At 49.2% G+C, this 14,268-nt stretch overlaps 1 protein-coding gene across 4 annotated transcripts in view; it reads right to left on the reverse strand.

The window, feature by feature from the left end:
• Nucleotides 1–319: 319 nt before the first annotated feature.
• The window catches only part of PRICKLE2 (prickle planar cell polarity protein 2), a 112,386-nt gene continuing 98,437 nt past the window's right edge, over nt 320–14,268 (reverse strand). For all 4 annotated transcript variants that reach the window (XM_068154274.1, XM_068154276.1, XM_068154275.1 and 1 more), the window contains 2 exons: nt 13,343–14,206; nt 320–3,106 (listed from right to left, as the gene is read on the reverse strand). In XM_068154274.1, coding sequence (XP_068010375.1) covers nt 2,232–3,106; nt 13,343–14,206 — 1,739 coding nt within the window. In that variant the 3' untranslated portion in view covers nt 320–2,231. The remainder of the gene's footprint in view (nt 3,107–13,342; nt 14,207–14,268) is intronic.

Raw genomic sequence — 14,268 nt, forward strand, 5'->3', positions numbered from 1 at the left:
TACAGACTGAAGGCTCCCCCAGTGTAAGCCTGAGGCCTGCTGGAGATTTTGGCAGAGATTTTGGTGTTGACTTACCCCAGGAGAAGACTTGGGGTTTTTAACACCAAAAAAAATGGGTCCAGGTGACCAACCCTGGGGAAAGTGCACAGTGTGCAGGAGACACTCCTCTCTTGGCTATCCCTGCTCACTGAAACCATGTGAGCTGGTTCTTGTGCTTTAATTGCATGAGCAGCTAAATGAAAACCAAGTCTTCTACTCATGATTAACCAACACTCCTTAAGAGAAAGAAACATACACATGAGACTCTTCCCTTGGGATGAATACTTCCATTTATTCCAACTGGGAAAAAAAAAACATTATTTTTTTTAAATATACTTAAGTGTAATGTTTTTAAGTTTATTTTTCTTTTTCTTTTTTTTTTTTAAGGAATAATAATTATCACATTGTCCTTTACAAACAACAAAAAAACTCCTAGCAATAGTCTGTGGTATGGAGACATCCATCTTCAGGATTTTTCTGTATCTGCTGCTTTGAGTGGCCAACAGGGTGACCCTGTGCACACCCTGGGGTGCTGACATCAGCCCTGCAGTGGGACCCCCCTCCCTGGGGTGCAGGGTAGAGGTGCTGGGGCACCCCGAGATGCCAGCAGCACGTGGGGCGAGGGTGATGCAGCTGGTTCAGCCTCTCAGCCCTCCTGCGGCTCAAAGCCCAGCTTTATCTTAACGCTCCCAGGTGCTAACCTGCATCTCTGGGTGCCGAGAGCTCCTGTTGTAAACCTCCTCCTTCCCAGGAAGCACCAGGACTACCAGCATTGGTCTGGAATCCCCCAGTGCACCTGCTGCCATGGCAGTACCCAAAGGTTAAAGCATACAGAGTGCACTCACATCCACCATAGCACAAGACAGATGAGCCTGATTTCAGAGTGCTGTGCCAGGGCAAGGATAGTGTGGGGCTGGCCCAGCTCCATGCACCAGGGCTGAGCCCACCCAGGGAACAAGCCCCCTGGCCACAAGGGGCCTGAGAGGGATGAAGGTATTGCGCCAGGGCAGGATGAGACCTGTGGGGAGCAGGCTGCAGTCGTTCTCTTACATGTTATGCAGTAGGCAATATTGAGACTTCCACTTGGTAATGAACAGCAGTTAACATAACCCAGGAGACTAGAGCACCATAAGACAAGTCTATATTCAAAACAACATCATGCTGACATCACACAATTGCACCATTTACACTTTTATTTACTCCAAAGAATAGTTCAATGTTTATCAGCGTTCTCTACAGAGGTGTGAAATTCCTTCTCTGGCTTTGGTCATTTACAAAATTGCAGACATTTGGTAGTTCTGTTCTTTTCTACTTAATAATGGGGGAAAAAAAGAAAAAAAAGGGGGGGTAGGGGTGGGGAAAGTCCCTTTTGCAGCTGTCAGGATTCTGGTATCTGACTGATGGAGCAGACCTGAAAAGCACAGGCTTCAATCTGCCACCGAAGCCTCTTCAAGATTTAATGAATCAGAAAATGTTCTCTTTATTTACTAGGATCAAAACAAATGAACAGGAAAAAGGGTTAAAAAACCCCAACCCTCAAAACAAATGACATTTGATGAGAAAATGGAAAAGAGAGTGTGTGTGTGTGTCTAAAAGCACTGTTCGGTTAGCTCTGGCTGAAAACAGTTCTGAATGTGCATGCATTTTTTTTTCCAGTGACTCCTAAGATATAGAAATTCCTCTGATATTACAAAATACAAAAATATTTTCTCCAAACTCTCATTTACATTGCATTTACAACAACCATGGAAATAACTTAGGCTCCTACGCTGTCTGAGAGACAAATTACCTACCAACATGGCTAATGGAAAACAAAAATGTGATGGCAAGCAAAAGCTACCGACAAACTGATGGCTGAGAGTCAACAGTGGCAACCAAAACGTACAGACAGACAGAACGCAAAAGGGAGGCAGTATCGGGGAGGAAGAGGGAAAACTACGGGGTAAATAGTACAACAGGCTAAAGTGAACTTTTTGTTTGTCATTATTCTTTTTTACTCCAAAGTAAGATGTGCAAAATATATTCACTGTGCCCAGGATTATGACTATTTATAGAAGCCAGTCTACAACCTTCTTACAACTCCCTACCCTTCGGGTCTTTGTTTCATTACAATAAAAGCGCTTACATGATCTAAACCAGTGCAAGTTTGTGAGTTAATTTACATTCTCCCAAGGTGCCTGGCAAGGATGCCATTAGGATATGATACAGTTTTTGCTCTTCTGTCTTTTCCGGCTGTGCAACTGTCCCCTGCTGCTCAGCGTGGAAGACTTGGGCATGCTGTATGAGCCATACTTGTGCAGGAGCTCCTCGCTGGTCACATACCGCAGGCGGGCAGGTTGGGGAATCGGCTCCCCGAGGAAGTAGCCCTCGTTGTCGGACTCCGAGGAGGAGGAGCAGGTCGAGCACCAGTCGTATTCGGCAAAGTAGGGCCCCCACCTCTCGCCCAAGTGGTTCTGGAGGGCGAGATCTGACACTGTCCGGGGACAGTGGCCATAGACGTCCCTGCGGGGACCCTGCTCCATTGTCTCTCTGCAGCTCCTCTGGTGCATGAACTGGTCGTAGTCTTCCCTGGCTCTCAGTGAGGGTCTCTCCTTCAGGCGGTAGCACTGCTCGCTGGCCAGGTGCAAGGCGTTATCGGAGCGGGAGCGGCGGGAGCGCCGGGGCCGGTGTGGGCGGTAGTGTCGGTCGTCATCCCGCAGGGTAGTTCGGCGGCGCGTGCGCTCGCTCATGGGGGCGTGCCTCGAGACATCCTGCACCCCCAGATTGCCCCCGGGCACCCCGCTGCCATAGTCGAAGCTCTGGTGCATCCGCCCCTGCATCCCCCCTGCTCGCTCTCGGTACCCGATGGGGCTGGCGAGGTCGTGAAGGTTCGGCTCCATGTCCTGGTACTGCTGCACTGAGAGCAGGCTGCGGACGGACTCGGCGCTTCGGAATTGCATGGAGGAGTTCAGCGTCCCCATGTTGCTCATCTTCTCCGAGACGTTCATGCCCGAGTCTTTGCTCAGGTCAGGCATCGAGAACCTGGAGAGGTGCTCCTGGCGCTTGGCTCCACCATCTGCTGAGAGGCCTTTGTGGGAAAAGGGGAAAGGAAGGAAAAAAAAGAGTTAAAAAGGAGAATTTGCTATCAGTGGGAGAAGGTTGGGTTTGGCCCAAGACTTTTGCTTTCAAAAATAACTCAATGGTTTAAATGCTGTCCTAAAGAGCCCTTTCAAGATGTGTTGTTGTTTTTTTTTTAAGAGCAGGCAGTTCCTCCTTTGGGGAAATCACACCAATTTAAGGTGTTTTGGGTTGGACTCCAAGTTGCTTTTCACCACTTCCCTTCCCATATGTCTACACTGTCTGCAACTTGATAGGAATAACTACTGATGCCAGGGGGAAATTATGTGCCAGAGGTAACCCAAGGCCTCCTGCACGCTGAGATAACTAGGGTGCCATGATCCTGCACCCACACCTTGTACAATGACAACATATTTTGAAAGACTGAACAACATCAGGGGCAACTGAAGATGGGCCGCTGACTAATTCAGGCTTGTTACCATGACAGATCATGCAGGTCTCCCTCAGCACCTGCGGAGTTACTGATGGGGCAGCCTTGGCCACGTGCGTGCAGTCAGGTTTTGGAGGCAAGGAAACACCCAAGCCCCAGAGAGTTTCCCTGTAAGCAGTGGGACAGTGGGAAGATCAGACTATCTCTGCAGAGACCTCGAGGTCTCTTCCAACCTTAGTTATACTGTGATATCCGAGGAGCTGCACAGGGACAGGAGCCAGGAATACCAGCTCCAGCTTGACTGGATGCCCTGCTTAGGAAGGTGGCCCACTGGGTGTCTCCCATGTGTCAGCCAGCCCCGAGTTCTGCAAGGTGCTCTCTTCCTTCTCAGGAAGTCTTCCCCTGGCAGCAGAGAAGTGGGGCATGTTCAGCACCTACCCATCAACAATAAAACTCAACACAGCCCACATCACCCTAGTCCTTGGCCTGTTTCCTGGGTGTTTTCTATTTTCTGACTATCCCCATGTTGGCTTGGCAACCAGCAGCAGTCAGCGCCTGCACTGCAAGCTCAGGACAACGTTTCGCAAGCTATTCAAAAGGAAATCCATTTTATCCCAAATCAAATGCAGAGTGTTTGCTTTGGCACTCTTCTTCCCGTCCCTCTCTGACAATCTCCCCGCGCAGACCAAACGTGGAGAGCTGTGCACCATCAGCAGGATTTTCAACATGACGCACAGCCCTTATGCAATCACCCAGAATTTATGGCTTTGTAAATGAATTAAAAAAATCAACAACCCAGCCCACAATTCAAGAATAAACTTCTTTTTTCCCTTAATAAAAGCTGCTTACATTTCAGCGGGAGCTCAGCTCCTTTGGCATGAGCTGCTGCCTGCCAAACCTGAACAAGAACAAGGGCTGCTCTCACCAACCCTGCTCATGAGCTGCTTCAGGCTTTCTTTGGACTCAGTCTTATAAAGATCAACAGATTCTGCAAAGATGGGCAAGGTTTTCCAAATCCTCCTGTCAGTGACACCAGGGAGAGCTTTGGCACTTGAGCACAAGCCACTGCTGGGTCTCACATGATTTGGCTTTGCTTCCTGAGTCCCAGCCACTGCAGATATTTCTCTCTGCTCCTTTGTTGTGCTGCTGTTAACAGGGATGTTTCTGGAACTTCAGGTTTCAGAGGAAGCTAAAGCAAAGGTGATCCCTGAACACTGTAGTAAAAGGGAGAGTCTGGGTTAAAATGAATGTTAAAGCCATGTTTCATTTTGAAAAGGATACACTTTTCAAGCTAGTTTCATGCTTTTCTCCCCAGGCCATGCTGTTCTCCAGCGAGCTAACCCAACCCTGCTGTCCACCCTTTGGAAACAGTCCCATACAGGTTCCCCATCCCCTCCAAGGACCTGCCCACCTGTGCTCCCTGCTCCCATCAGAGGATTGAGCCATTGCTGTATGTACACACCACCTCCCTTCTGCAGCCATCATTTTCTGCCTTTGTTGCCAGTGATGTCGCTTGTCACATCCAGGTACTGTTGGCCACATCCCTCCTGTGCCACTGCCCAGCAGCCCCCCGAGTGGAAAAAGCAACTCAGTGACACGCGCAGAGCCCTCCTGAAAAGCCAGAATAACAATGGGATTGCCAGCGGAGCTGATCCGAACGTGAATCACAGCTGCTGACAGACGAATGTGGCCTTAATCAGATCTGTCAGACAATAGCTGACGCCAAAGAAAATGAGCCCTCGGTGACATTTATGCAACCCTTTACGAAGAGAGCCAGTGCAGCTCCGCCATGAGAGCGAGCGACGACAGCGCCGTGCACGAGCACAGCTCCCAGCACCACAGGATGCTTCTGCAGTGCCAGCAGATTGATCCTGGCAGCATCGTTTCAAAGGGGCTGACCTTGTCCTGCCTGGCAGGGGCACTGGGTGAGCCAGTGCTTTGCTCCCGGCTTTGCTTTGCACAGCCACATGCATCAGATGGCATCCACAGGTCTTGGCGCCCTCTGCCACAGCCATCTCTCTCCTCTTATCCTGCATCCAGTGAGAACCAAGTTCTCCTCCCAAGTGCCTGGAGAGAGGCTTTTGGAAAGGAAAAGCCAGTGCTCCATAGGTTTAGTTTATGCTCCTTGGACACACGCTTCCAGCAGACACTGTGAGTAGTTTTGTCTTTTCCCCTTTAAAGTGAAGGCCAGCACAGGGGGAAGCAATTGCAGATGAGGGGCCTGTGGTACATGCATGGCTCATGCTTGGAGCACAACTTTTAATTAGTGATTATTAGGTCCAGGGGACGTTTCTGGCTGTGCATCCGGCCAGCCTGATTATAATTAAGCACACACGTTTTAAGATCTTGAATCTCTGGGAAAATGTCAGCTGTAAGAGGATTCCAGCATGGAACACGTACACCACCATCACATGGAGCTCAGGAAGCAACGGAGCTCGTGCTTGGGAGGCTGCAGCAAAGCCACCTCAAGACCCAGTGGCTTTATTTCTCCATATGAACAAGTGGGAAATGCTTCTTGCTGAGAGTTACATGCATCTTCTCAGGAAGATCTGTCAGACTGCATGTGCACAAGCCTTTTTTTTTTTGGGGAGCCATGTTAGCAAGTGACCCAGGAAGCTGTGTGCTAGGGAACCAGGAAAAATCAGTTTTATCTGCTCATGGTGGCAGAGAAGGAATTCTTCCACCTCAACAGGAGCAAAGCTGTGCCTTTACAGCATCACTGAAGGCACTGGGGGCTCTGCATGGCACTTAGGGTAACCAAAGTAGGTACCAGGTTGAGGATGTAACTCCTAACCTGAGTAAAACACAAAAGTGCCACCAGCATTAACTTTACATTTACACCAGTGCAAGGCAAAAAGCATAATGAGTGGGAGTTAGGCCCAGATTAGTCTTTCAAAGCTCCCTAAATGATCCTGCTCCATTCTGCAGAGCCACAAAGCCTCAGCAATGCATAGCAGGAGCAAGCCAGGAGGGCTCCAGCCTGACTGCAGTGAGTTCAGAGGACAGCAATAACTATCTGTCTAAAAAAATTTCATCTAGAAAATATAACCTAGGAATAAAGCATGAAAGAGCAGAGGGGTTGTTTAGTCTAGAGAAGAGAAGGTTGATGGGGATATAATAACAGCTTTCAAACACAGTAAAAAATGCAAAGAGGAGGGGAATACATTATTCTCCAGGCCTGCAAGGAAAATTTCAGCTTGGAGAAGAAAACTCTTCCTGTGCAATCACGGCCTCCAGTACTGGAGGGTTTCCCAGGCACCCAAAGGCAGTGGATGTCCAGGCACAACATGCAGGCTGGCTCTGGGTTCTTCAGGGGTGAAGCTGGCCGTGACCCTCCATTCCTGTGGTCACTTGCCATTTCAGAGCTACAGCAGTGCATTGAGGCCAAATCTTCTTGAATTACCAGTACTTATTTACAGCCACTACAGCTCCCTCTTAATGAAGTGTTTCATCTGGGAACACAACTAATAACCCAAGTGAGTCCTAACCTGGAAGAAAGAGTGTGAGGGGAGACCTCGCCATGCAGCAGTGACTTTTTTCTAACAAGGAAACCTGAGAATCTGTTTCCCAAAGCTGTCCAGAGGAGCAGGAGCCCAGCTCTGGCCCATGGCACAGGATGGCTGTTACCACATTACCAAGCCCCTTCCTTCCAAGGGTGGAAACGTAGAGAGGTGATGTGCTGACCCCACCAGAATTCTGCAAAATGATGGTCGGAGACACCAAGCACATCTGACGGTGGCTGCTGCAGTGGCTCCTGCACCAGAAGAGGAGCAATGGCACCCGCTGCCGGCAGCATGGTCTGGCTGTGCCATGGCCAGATTGGAGCCAATACTGTGGGACATGTGGACACAGCAGGTTATTTTGCTGCCATTCTCCACTGCATGAAGCTGCCAGCCTCCATATTTCACCCCCCAGCCACAGAAACGCACACCTTTAGGATGAGCACAAGTGAAAGCTGCAGCTCATCTGCAGGCGTTCTGATATAAAACTCAAGTTGGCTACAGCGCTGGGAACACAAAGCAGGTTTCTGGTTAACATTAAGGTTAGCTAAGAACATTCTGTACCATCCCTTCTGAAGTTCTTCCCCACCCCTGTTAAGAACCGTGTTTATCACATAAAACATTGCCAAGGGAAATAAGAAGCAAGTAAGCAAAGTGACAGCAGGAAGATATTCCTCGTGAGTATCACGGCTGCAACCTCGCCACAACAAAGCACCCGGAGGCACTTACATCTCCCTGTTTGCTTTGCTGAAGCAGGGCTGCAAGTTACATTAATTATGAATTATTAAACCGCTCGACGAATGACAGCAGAGAGGCTGCAGAGAGCACGTACGCTGCTGCGAGGCTGCGAGTAGAGCCCCCTGCGAGGAGAAACAGCTCCCAGCTTCCATTAAATTAAACTCCCCATGAAGCTGCACAGACATGGGGTGAGGCCCCAATGCAGCCAGCATCTCACCACAGAGATAGCATCATCTGCTTCACCCCAGTGGGGGAATGCAGAACGCTTGGAATTAGGGTATTGCAAACAACCAGGCCTGTGCTGATGCTTGTTTCTTGCCTTTACATTGAGCACAGTGCACACATAGGTGTGCATGGCAGCCCTCACCACCTGAGCCTCAAGCAGGTGTCTAATCCTGCACTCAGCCCAGACACGCAGCACCACAGGCCTGGGGAAGAGTGGCTAGAAAGCTGCCCAGTGAAAAAGGACCTGGGGTGTTGGTCAACAACCATCTGACTAGCAGCCAGCAGTGTGCCCAGGTAGCCAAACAGGCCAACAGCATCCTGGCTTGTATCAGAAACAGTGTGGCTTGCAGGACTAGGATCATGCTCCTGTAATCAGCACTGGCCACACCATGAATACTGAGTTCAGTTTTGGCCCCTTAAATACAAGAAAGACATTGAGGTGCTGTGTGAGGAAACAGCCTCAAGTCATGGCAGGAGTGGTTTAGGATGGATATTAGGAAAAACGTCTTCACCAACAGGGTTGTTAAGCCCTGAAAGAGACTGCCCAGGGAAGTGTTGGATTCACCAACTGTGGAGGTATTTAAAAGATTGTATAGATGTGGCACTTAGACATGGTTAGTGGTGGACTTGGTGGCACTGATTTATTGTTTGGATTCAATGATCTAAAAATTCTCTTTAAATCAAAGTGATTCTGTGACAGCCGGTGTTTAAGTGGCAGCCATAGAGGCACAGGAGGGGATGGTGCAGCATCTCTAGTGTCCACAGCACCAGACAGGCACGTCATCACTGCTCCTGAACCTGGGTTTATTTCAAGTTCAACCTTGAGAACTAAAAAAGAATTTGTGGAGAAACAGTCTGCCCAGAGCCTTGTTTATAGCTCAGTCTCATCTCACTTTTGAGTGGCCTCAGGGTGTGCAGAAATAAAGCAGAACCCTTATGTAAGTGGAAATTGTGGAAAGTAAACAGTTCAGGGGAAAGCAGAGCACTTGGGCAAGCACTGGGTCATGGTGCTGGCAGCCTCCCACAGTGCATCCCCGGTGCCATCCCAAGGGTGTTGGGGTATATTTCCCAACCAATCTGCCCCTTGGTTGCCAGAATCCTTACATGGGTGCTGCCAGGGAAAGGGATTGCATTGAACCTAGAACCTGTAGCTCCCCCATGGCATCACCAACTCCTACACTGTCTCTAGCCCAGGAGGCTGAGGAACACCCACAGGATGTAGTGCCACTGAGGACATGGGGATGGAGCCAGCCACCAGACTCTGAATCCCTCACTGTCACCTCTGAGGGTGTTCAGGAGCTGCTCCTGAGCCCTCAGTGCAGGAGAAGCTGGACCATTAGGATGCTTCCCTGGAAAATACAACCTTGGCCATGAGAAACAAGGTTCTTTCTTCACCTCCCCAACCTTTCAGCTCCTCCTTGGGCCGTGCAAGGCAGCACTGGAGCCAGACGGTGCCATCAGGTTACTGCAACACACTGACCTATGCACACATTTCAATGAGTTTTTTTCTGTGTCTTTTCTGGTTATATCCCAGTTGTTGTTAAGTCCTGAAAAATCAAGCTACATGGGGCCTTTGGGTGTATCAGCACAGAGATGACAGGAGAAATGTGTGTCATACATATGAAATCACATTCCACCCTGTAATGGCACCAGTTTGCCATCTCTTTTTTTCCTGGATTTATGCCTGTGACAGATGAGGTTCTTACCATCACCAAGACTCATTTTCTCTCAAGGAATACTTAAAATCTATTTCTCCTTTTGCATACAACATTGTCACCACTCAACACAACTTCTACCTCCAAAGCACTCCTGCTCTCTGCAAGCTGCACATAAAGACTACTCCCAGGGAATAACATTTAGTCCTCAGGTACTTTCTGAAGTGGGTTATTTGACCAGCTGGCTTTTTGTGGAAATGACTGCTTGGAATCAGCAGAGATCAGCTCTTGATTGCTAATTTAGCTGATTGGCACATGCAGCTCCTGCAAGACCTTCTTAGAAGGCAAAGGAAGCACAAGCAGAGCAAGACAGAGCACAAGCACTGGGATCAGGGCTGTGACGGACCCAAGTATCTTCTGGGAATTGGTTAACCTCTGAGGAGATCAGGCTCCTCTTCATGAAAAAATCTTCCTGGACAAAATCCATCCCAGCATTGTCCTGATTGTTTAATGAAGGGAGTTATGAGGTAAACGTTGCTACAGCATCCACTGTTTTATGTGGTTACCAATGTCATTAAAAAAATGGAAAAATGAAAAAAGAAAGGAAAAAAAAAAGAAAATAAAAGAAAAAATAAAATATGAAAGATAATCTAAAATCAGCAAAAATAATTATCTTGGAAAATGTGCTGGGGAATCTTTTGTGTTCTTTGCTTTTCCATCTAATGGCCACATTAGGCAGGAGGAGGACCCAATCTCCAAGAAATTGTAGTGTATCAGAGTCTGTCGTTGCCTTCAGCTGATGGTAGAAAAGGGATTTTTTTCAAACAAATGTAGGAGGAAAGGAGAGATGCCCTCCACCAGCAGGAAACTCTGCCCTTTGCCAGCAAACATGTTTAAATCACATCAGCATTGGCAGCAATTACACAAGCACAAACCAGAGGATAGCAGACACTCCCATCTAATTCAAACCCTGACACAGAGCACAAGGAGGGTCATGGTCACCTCTGCAATTCAGGTGTCTGCTAGTGCACTGCTACCCATGGTGTGAAAGCAGAACATAACTGAGCACTACGAGGGAAGTGCCCAGGATTAACATGGTGTCACACCTCTCTAGTAACCCACAAGGAGCTGGGTTTAAAGTGATTAAGAAGAGCCTGCTTGGTTAGCTGAAAACCTGGTATCTTGCAGGGGGCTTGGGATCACAGAGATATCGACCCACTCAGTGGGTGACCCCTGGTGCAGCACTGAATGCATGACAAATGTTGTAGGGACAACAGCTGTTCACAGGAGGAAGCCTCTTGGCCAGAATACAGGGACTATTGCTGCACACCCCAAGATTTCTCCACTTTTACTGATATCTCTGGCTACTTAGCAGTTAAGCCCGAATAGAAACATCAGAGCAAAATCTGCTGCCAGGGATGGATCAGCTTTTAACATGTGTTCTGCAGGTCAGGGACTGTTTGCCCTTCAGCTCCCTATAAAAAAAGAGAACATTTTCAGAGATGCCATAAAATGTTGGATGGATGCAGTGTTAATTATTTCACTTTATAAGGTGGAGCAACTGTGCAGCATGAGTAGCTCACAGAGACCTCGTATGTGAATGCCCAGGAGTTTCTTGCAAAGCAGAGCTGGGGCATTTGGGGAGGAGAGCATGAGGTGAGCTGGACTCTTGGGCTGTGGTGGGGGGGAAGCTTTGAGGGGATGATGAGAGCAGATGTTGGCCTGGTCACCAAATCTTCCTGTCCTCAAAACACTGCCAAGTAAATGGTATGATAATTGTGCCCTCCATAATCGTGCACACAGCCCTCAGGAGCTGCCTGTTACTGCTGCAGTGCCCCCAGCTTGTGCTGAGCCAGGTCCCAGAACACAGAAAATTATTAGAATCTTACACATTAATAAAAATGTTATCACCTCACTCTGCAATGGAAGTGCTTGAAGTCATTGCAAGCCCCATCATGCTGAGCATCTGTTCCAGAAAGCAGGAAAGAAGTACGTGGTTAAGGCAGGCACTGCCTGTCAGGAAATATGCACTTTGGCTACATAAAGAGGATGGATACTTTGGGAAGGTCTCCCTCCTGGCATTTTAAAAAGGTCTTTCTAATATGAAAGGCAAAATGAGTTTCATTCTAGTATGAAGGCCTTGCCATGATTCCCATCTGTTGACCTGTATCCCAGATACACTTCAGCTCGAAAGCATGCAACAAACCCTCCAACACTTGGGGATTGCTCATCTGAACCCAGTGTTGCTCAAGACTCTTTGTACTAATGGGATTTACACAATACAAGCTTTCAGGAATGTGAATGGTTTTGGAAACATGAAGTTTTGCCTAGAGAAACCTTGTTTCACACAGCAATTCCCAAATCCCTTACCATTTTACATCCTTTTTCTCTCTGTGTATTTCTAAGGCTGTTTGAGCAAAACTCTCTCCAGCTCATTAGCTGCTTCTCTCTTCCCTGCTCTACCATTTGCCAGTTAGGGAGATCCTGGCTGAACACAGAGAACAGTTCACATCTTGACATGGGACTGGCAGCTTCCCCAAACAAACACACTGAAACCCAGGAGCGGCTTGCAGCAGAGCAAACTTGCCTATCCAGGTGGGGCAGAACCCAGAGCTCAGGCTCAGTGGTAGTCAGCTCTCTAGGGGCCTGGAGATCCTCACTGATGCATCCCCCTCACCCAGTGCCAATATCTCATGGGAGGCCTTTGGGACTGGTTACCAAACTGCTTGCAGTGACAGCAAGACCAATGGGCTCCATTTTGCAGGGGACAGGTGCAATACCTGCCCAAATCCAAGCAGTGCCTGGTTGGAAGAGAGAAAAGCCAGGGGAGCAGCAAGGAAAACACAAGACTATCTCTGGTGAGCAAACCAGGCTCAGCTCTCTCTTTTCTGAGTTTTCTGCTGAGGGACTTGGAAGCAAGCTATAGCTATGCCAGATGAACACAAGCACCCAGTAATGCAAACTACAGCAGGCTATAGAAGGATGGTGTACACCAGTCACCCCAGGGCCAAACTGTGGACCACAGCCCTGTCACAGACATGTCCAAACACGCACATCCATCCTCACAGCCACACAACGTAACCCAAACATGTTTGGGGTGAGAGGACTGAGAAACACTACCTGGGGATGAGCTCATGAGAAAAGGGCTCAGCCTGACGGGACAAGCACCTTGCCTGGCTTTTCCCTGCAGTTTCTACCAGAGGTCTGGGGAAGTGAAAAAAAAAAAAAGAGCTGTGCATGGAGGAAGGGTGGGGGTAACTGATTTGAGCCAGTCATATGCTTGAGTCCTATGTAACATATGAAAGGGCTTAACAGGGCCTATTTCAAAGCATTTAAAAATATTTTCAGCCTGCAAGGGTGGCTTACAGCAGCCCTTCAAGTGCTGAAGGCTGGAATCTCCCTCTGCACTAGCAGCTGGCCTTGATTTTTTTTCCTCCTGCTTCACAAAACAGAATTGAAGAGCTTGAAAATGCTTGTTTTGAGCTGCACAGAGAGGCCAGCCATTATACAGCCCTGCACTTGGTAAACACGTGAGCAGTGAGAGGGGCTACCAGGCACACTGGGGCTAGGCAGGCAAGCCCATAGCCCAAGCAGTGGTCCCCAAGATGTCAGTCAGCCCTGCAACAGGAAGACACCAGATGTGGCACTGACCTGGAGCACAAGAGACCTCATTGCACAGAGGAGCTGGAGTGACATACCTGTCGCATTGGAGAGTGCAAGGGACTCCATGGAGCCGCGGGGAGTCTGCTCGGTGGGTGTCAGGTCCTCTGAAAACTTCAGGGCGTTGATGGGGTGACGGGTGCGGCATTGTGGTGTTGGCATCTCACCTTCCTCTTCCTCTTCATACTTGGGGACTTTGAGATTTCCTCTGGTCTCTGGGAAGCTCTGGTTGGACATGTCGCTGTAGCTCTCCTGTGAGCGAAGCCTCCCTGAGTAGTAATCCTCTCTGCAGTCCTGGATGAAGCTGCCGCTGTGGCTCTTCATCGCCAGTGAGGAGCTCCTCTTTTGGTTGCTGAAATGTTTTGCCCATAAATCCGACTGCGAGCCCGGGACCTGGCTGGGGTTATAGGAGGTCCTTATGTTGCACTGACTGAGAAGCTGCAAAGGGCTCTGGGATTGACTTTGCTCCATTTTGTTCCCATAATGATAGAGCTCATCCCGGCTCCTCCACAAGTGCTCCCTGTTGAGGCTTGGTGTCTGGCTGGCCAGGCTCAGCAAATCCATCTGCAGGGACAGTGGGTCCACGTCGGTGGAGAGGCGGTTGGAAGTGACCTGCAGCTGGTTGCATGGGCTGCGTGCTCCCTCCTCGCCTTTCCCCTTGTTCTTGCCGATCTTGGCGCTGCGGCGGGACTCCTTGGCTCGCGCGCTCTGGAAAGCTGAGTCGGAGGAGTCGGAGCCATTGGGGTCATCGCCAACGCTGCAGGCCCTGGAGCAGAAGATCTGCCCCTGCTTGGGCAGGAAGGGTCGTCCCAGCAGGGACTTCTTACACTGCGCACAGCAGAAGCAGGTCTCGGTGGCGTGCCAATGCTGGCCATCATATGTCATCTGGCCCTGGTCAATGCCTTGAGGGGGAAGACACAGTGTCAGCTGCCACGTACATCACACACAGCCCCCGTGAGTGACA

The sequence above is a fragment of the Melanerpes formicivorus genome, unplaced genomic scaffold (assembly GCF_026170545.1).
Source record: "Melanerpes formicivorus ecotype bairdi unplaced genomic scaffold, bMelFor1.0.p_v2 SCAF_28, whole genome shotgun sequence".
NCBI classification, from domain to species: domain Eukaryota; kingdom Metazoa; phylum Chordata; class Aves; order Piciformes; family Picidae; genus Melanerpes; species Melanerpes formicivorus.